This window comes from Ammospiza caudacuta, chromosome 27, assembly GCF_027887145.1.
Source record: "Ammospiza caudacuta isolate bAmmCau1 chromosome 27, bAmmCau1.pri, whole genome shotgun sequence".
NCBI lineage: Eukaryota > Metazoa > Chordata > Aves > Passeriformes > Passerellidae > Ammospiza > Ammospiza caudacuta.
The window spans coordinates 4,161,897-4,168,775 of NC_080619.1; the positions used below are offsets into that span (position 1 = coordinate 4,161,897).

Genomic DNA, 6,879 nt, shown 5'->3' on the forward strand with positions numbered 1-6,879 from the left:
GCAATCCCCGCCTAAATCTGCTTGGCAATGAAGACCTTCAGAACCAGAGTTCCTAAAGCAGCAAACCTGCTGCAGCATCACCAGCAAACTGCTGCTTAGGGAGGAGATTTCTGTAACATCTGGAAGAGTTTCCCTCTGCTCCTCCGGTGCTTTTGGAGGCTGAGCTGTCAGCAGGCAGGAGCCCTGAGGTGTGGGCAGGACTGGGAGCAGATGGATCCCAGCAGCAGCAGCTGCATGAGCAGCCCACAGCCTCCCCCGCTGCTCTGGGGCTGTGTGAGGAGCTCCCAGCCCGAGCTGAGCTCGGCTCCAGGGCTCAGCCACTACCCAGCAGCACCCTTCTCCTTCCAGCAAAAAGCAGATTTTGCTGCTTACCCTGATTTCTCAGCCTCCTGCCTGGTGCCAGCTGCCCACAGCTTCCCCCAGGAGCAGCACCCCTCGTTCCAGCACCCCTCGTGGCACCTGGCAGCGCCTGAGGCCACCAGAGGAGCAAACCCAGGGCTGGCCTTGGCTTCTGGAGAGTCAGAGGGCAGCGGCGCCAGCCTGGTGAGCGTGGCTGTGGATGAGGATGATGAGGCACCAGCAAATCCTACAAGTGACTCTGAGAAAAAGCCATCCAGAAGGAAAAAGGAAAGCTCAGGTAGGTGATGTGAAATCAGGGTTGTGGGACAGTGCTGTTTTAGGTGCTTGATTGGCCCTTACAGTTCTCTCCAGGCTGGCTCATTTAGCTTGGGGAGTGGTGCACTTCACTCAGGTGTAATTTCTTATAACCACCCTTTTCACCACTTTTACAACATAACAACCAGACTAACAGTACATGCTTAACAATTATCGACTATTTTACAACACTTTCTAACCTATTTTTAACATCTGGGAGTGCAGGATGACAGCGAGAGCTCCCTGAGGAGATCAGGGCCCGAGCGGTTTGAGAGCAGGAATTCCGAGCAGAAACGAGAACACCTGGTGAGACTGGGACCTAAGAAAGCAAGCTGCTGGGCAAAACATTTCATAATATTGACTGGGGAAACTTTAGACAGTAACAGGACTGTCTAAACTGGTCTAACATGACTAACTTACTGTCTTATTCTTTTTCTGGTCTTTGTATTTTATTTTACTCCTGCAGATCTTGGGAACTGAGCTAGGCATTTTACTCACCAGCACAATTTGCTGGAACTGAGCAGGAGTCCCATGGCATGTACACACACGGAACTCCACTAGGATGTGGAGTTACAGAGTTTTACATTCACACCTGCCATTTGTCTGAGCAAAAGAATGGCAGAAAGCAAAGATCCCTCACTTTGAGCTGCCTGTGGTAGTAGGGAATGTCATACTAGGGATTTGACATCTCAGTTGTGGTCAAGAGTACAAGAGGCAAAGTCTTCCTTTAAATATAAATTCTGTTTGGGGTCCCTAAATGTTAAATATTTTAACCTCAGAACAGGAGGTTCTAAAAGTTTGCCCATCAGGACAATGTCCAGCAGGGCAGAAAATGTTCATGGTTTTCATGGTGTCACCCTAGCTGGCAAAGCACATTCTATAGTGTAAAAACCAATAATCTCATAGTTATAAAAACTCTAAGTTGCTGATATCTCAGATCCAAATCAGTGAAATATGCATTAAATTGTTTTTACTTAGGAGGTTGTTAAAATTTAAGATACTTCTATTCATTAAAATACCATAATATTCACTTAAAAGCTACACTGTGCTTTTTCCCACAGCCCTGCTACCAAGTGGAGAGTATTTTCCTGTAGCCTCATTTCACAGGCAGAGAATGCAGGGATAAAAATATTAATTGATTGATTGATTTCTAGGTTTTGCAGACATTTGTAGAATTTAAGTTCATTTATACTGAAAAAGCATATTTAGGCAAAATTTTCCCAAATACAAAGAAGTTTAAAAATAATAATAATTTAAAAGGTGAACACCACTTTCATTTAAACATCAGCTAGTCATAGGTAAACAGCAGATTACAGCTTCCTCACATTATCTTTATCATTAAAGAGACTGATTCCAAAGCACATCTCCCTGTTTTAAACAGAAGAAAAAATTTTCTTTTTTCTCTCTTATTAGCACTCTTCACACTTTCTTTTCATCTTTTCTGCTGTCCCCTGCTCTCTTCCTTGCAGGGAGCTGTAAGCAATGACATCCCTGAGAGCTCTGAGCTTCCACCTACCAGTGACCACTGCAGCAAGGGGAGAGGCAGCTGCTAAATTAAACACAGAATTGAAGCTGCTTGGGATCCTGGAAGGAGACACACTCAAACATATTTTATTTTATTTTATTTTATTTTATTTTATTTTATTTTATTTTATTTTATTTTATTTTATTTATTTTCCTTTCCTGAATTTCCTTTCCTTTTCTTTCCTTGAATTTCCTTTCCTGAATTTCCTTGAACTTCCCTTGCTCTCCTTTCTTCTTTTTCAACTGGCAGTACAGTAGGAAAACCTGCCCAAGATGATTTGTCCTTTCACACATTTGTCATTTCTCACATTCTGTTGTCAAAACTGAAGCAGCTGGGCCACATTTCCACCTCTGGAATCTCCCAGAACCTCAAGCCATGGATTAGGATTATTTCTCTTGACAATACCGTGTGGCACACAGTGTGGATGAGAGGTTCCAAGCTACACACCATAATATCCAAATATTCATTTAAAATTATTCCCACTGTGAAAACTGCCCCTTGGAAAGGGAGTTCTTCCCACAGGGCTGTGAGGAGCTCCCAGGTACTTTGCATTGGTTATCGTTTATTTTCTCTCTCTGTTCAGAGGTTAGGTGATTACCACAAGCTGTCCCACCTCTGTCCTCTCCAAATCAACATGCTGAGCTCAAGGGGGCACAAAGAAACATCTTAAATCTTCCACTGAGCACTTCAAGGAGTTTTTTAGATCTCTGCCACTGCCACATGTTCATCCACACCAGCATAACCCAAATCACAGCAGTGTGCTTGCCTCCTAGAGACCCAGATCTCCAGCAATAAGGCAGAAAGCAGCAGCAGATCACGGAAGGAAAGGACAGCATTCACCAAGGAGCAGCTGAGGGAGCTGGAAGCTGAATTTGCCCACCACAACTACTTGACAAGGCTCAGGAGATACGAGATAGCTGTGAACCTGGATCTCACCGAAAGACAAGTACTTCCCAAACCCTCCCCAGCTCCTCTTTCCTCCCCCACAACTTCTCCCTAATGCTAAAAATCAGATTATGTTACTCAAGGGTCTGTTTTTGCAGTGGCACAGAGGTATTTTAAAACCAAGCCTCCACATTCTTTCAAACACCTTTTTTGTGGTGGTGCTCTCAGGGGTCCCAGGATGAGGGAAGAGATGAGAATCTTGACTCCATGTTTCAGAAGGCTGATTTATTATTTTATGATATATATTATATCAAACTAAAATGATATATTAAAACTATACTGCAAGAATAGAAGAAAGGATTTCCTCAGAAGGCTAGCAAGGAAAATAACGGAATGATGATAAAATCTTGTGACTGCTCACAGCCTCGACACAGGTGGCTGTCATTGGTCATCAAGTAAAAACAATTTCACATGCTGGGCAAACAATTCTCCAAATCACATTCCAAAGCAGCAAAACATGGGGAAGCTGAAGTTTCTCAGCTTCTCAGGAGAAAAGATCCTAATGAAAGGATTTTTCATAAAATATGTCTGTGACACCTTCATTGCATATTTCTGTAAGTAGTTAATATTTTAATTATGTTTCTCTCAGCTAAAGATAGCCCTGGTAATAACTGGTCTCTGCTGAGTTCTTGTTTACCACCATTCATTGGTGCCTATTGATATATCAAGGTTTACATGTGGAATATGGATATCACCTTTGACTAAAGGAAATTGTTGGAATTAATGTTTGATATGTGCATTCTTCCTGGGTCAGGTGGTATTTTGAGGTGGAATTTTTTTTTCTTTTTATAAGGAAAGACAATTGTACAAAGTTTTGTGGAGAGAGGTATTTCTGTTCTCTCATTGTCATCTCAGTCCAGGTTTCCTTATCAATGCTAAGTGGACAGCAGAAGAATTGTGTAATTATATGAGGCAAATTAAAATTCCTGAAGCATTAGATTGGAAGGCCTAGATGTTAAAAATACATGAGAGGCACTGTGCCTTGTTTGACATGAAGATTCCAGGCAAAGCCCTTGTACTACCCTTGAGGGTTTCAGAGGAACATCTGTGTGGAGCATTTCAGAAGTAATTGTTGCAGTCTGTATTAGAGAGATGGATTAGTCAAACTCTGTTCACCTTTTCTTCTAGAATTCCACAAACCATCTCTCTACACACATATGCTTTATACAGCTCAGGCTGAGGCAACAAGTAATTATTTTCTCTTTATCACCCAGGTCAAAGTGTGGTTTCAGAACAGAAGAATGAAGTGGAAACGTGTTAAAGGTGGGCAAGCAGTGCCCCCACACGAACATGACACAGAGGATGTGGACTCTGCTGCCTCCCCCAGCTCTGAGTAATCCCTGCAGCAATGGGAGACGAGTTTGGAGAAAATCATTGGTTGGAATGTGGGTGCAAACTGCTTAAAATCAGCTACACAATGAGGTTACAGAGGCAATTAAAGAGCACAAGGGGAAAAAACGCCAAAGGACAGCATGGTTTTGATTTTTGTCTCTCAAACTGTCTTACTACCACAGATGGTTCTATAGAAAAAAACAAACAACAACAAACACTGAATACAAAACAGGAATAATATTGTAGAGACTCTCAAACATCCATAAAATGCAGATTTTTAATCAGAATATGCAGGTCTGTCCTCATCCAGGCTTCCCCTGGTCACACCTATTCAGTCTGCATTTGGACTTGATAATGCACATTTTCCCTGTGCCCTGCTTGGAGAGAAATAAATACTTTTATAGTCACTGATTTTTCTTGCAAAATGAGTTGGACACCTGTATGAATAGACAATAAGATTACAAAATAAAATGTGAGACTAAAAATAGATTTACACAGAAGTCTGCTCACCAGTTTCAGAAGAGAGTCCAAGAAGGTCAGTGCCTTGTGGATGGCAGCAATTTGCAGTGGGAGATTTCTTCCAAGCTTACTGTAAATCCTGAAATTAAATTGCTAGATCTCAGTTTCAGGTATTTTTTCAAAGCAGTCATTACCAAATGTCCCAGCAGGCACAGCAGGGATTGAACTCTCAACACAACAGCTAAAATATCCCCATTTTGGTTTCAAGTTTTCCAATAAACTGCCACAGCACCACCAGAAGTTTTAAGAACACTTAAGAACATTCCCACTTTAAATTATCCCCACTTTCAACCAAAATTTATGGCGTATCAAATTATGATGATTTAGAAAAGCATAAAGCCTGCTCCCATTTCTTATATCCTTTTGTTTCATCTCTAATGCCATATTTTAAGCAGAATTTCACACTAGTGTACCACATTATGACCCTTGAGAATACTGAAACTTTGGTTTAAATATTTCAAAGGTAACCATTATTTGCAGCTCCAGCCTTTCACCTTACTCTGATGCTGTTGTGGTTGCATGTGAACTGTAGATATGGTGGGTACAAATTTGTATATTTGGATTATATGTTTATAAAGCTGTTAGTGGTAATTCCACTTGTAAAAGACCTCAAAATTGATAAATATCATTTTTTAAAAAAACAAGGATGCTGTATTCTTTTCAAACAGCTGCTTACTGTAACTACTAAGAAAAAACATACATTACATTCCTTCTCAACATTTCCGAGCTCTGATGGATGAAAAAATCAACAATTTAGAGTAAATATTTGTGCAAAACCGATTTTTAAAAAATAATTATTTTTTAAAATAAATTATTTAAAGTGAAAGAAACTTGAGCAGTTTGAGCAGCACTGAGGAAGTGAATTAGGTTGGTGTCTGGTTTCCCATACTGCAGTTATTTTTATTATTTCCCATACTTGCTCTTATTGACTTTATCAAAAAACAGCAGTTACATAAAACAAAATGCCAACATTCCTCTGCCCCTGAAAAAAAAAAGAAAATAAGAAAAGAGCATCAGGGATGTCTCACATAGGGCCTCATGTAAATTCTGTGGAAATAATAACTACTATATAATCAGTTATAGCATTTAGGGCTATGCATGTTCTCTCTCTGGGCTAGACCTACCCCTGTCTCTTCAGATCTTTATGATAAGGAAAAATTACTGTCAATTATCTTCCTTGTAGTAGATATTTAAATGGAAGGTGGTTCAGACAGGGATTTATGGTCAGATCCCAGTTTCTGCAGCACTGAGAAGGGTGGACAGTGGCAGAATATAATTCTTTTTGTTAAAAAACTCAATGTTAGAAACAGGACAATAATCTCAGTACTCAGCTGACATAAAACTAGTTGGCTAAAAAAATTGCTCATGCACAGATGAGATGAAGTTTACTGTAGAAGTTTTCCATGTAAGAACAGAAAATTATTTTGGCTTTCCTTCTTGAACCTTTCTCCCTTCTGATTAAATTTCTGACTAAACTCTTGGCAGAGACTAAAGCAAGCTTTAGTGTTTTGTGAAGAGCTCTGGTGCTCAGATCTCCTACCCTTTTCTCCTGGGACACAAACCACCACAGAGCAGGAGTTCTTCTTTACTTCTGTCCTTGCAACCTCTTCAGCCATTTTTTATCACGGTGCATCACCTCCTCCCCACTGGGGTTAGAAAGTTTGCAACCTGCAGGAGCAGCTTCTTTGGAGATGAAAACTTTTGGGCTCTTGGCTACTCACATAAACCAAAGCCAGCTCCTCAGCCAGATGAGGGGCTAATAAATCTTCCCTTTCAAGGAAGCTGTCAATGGTAGCATAATTAATCCTAATTTACTTAAAAACTAATCAATGGGATCTCAGTCTGTACCCATAATTGCAGCTCCTAAACAGCTCTTGCTCTGAATTTTGAGAAATAAGCTGTCA

At 40.7% G+C, this 6,879-nt stretch overlaps 1 protein-coding gene across 1 annotated transcript; it reads left to right on the top strand.

Moving 5' to 3' along the window:
- Nucleotides 1-210: 210 nt before the first annotated feature.
- On the top strand, nt 211-5,741 carry MEOX1 (mesenchyme homeobox 1). The gene is made up of 3 exons (XM_058820724.1): nt 211-637; nt 2,953-3,125; nt 4,339-5,741. The coding sequence occupies exons 1-3, from the start codon at nt 211-213 to the stop codon at nt 4,459-4,461; spliced, it is 723 nt and encodes a 240-aa protein (XP_058676707.1). The 3' UTR covers nt 4,462-5,741.
- The last annotated feature ends 1,138 nt before the right edge of the window (nt 5,742-6,879 follow it).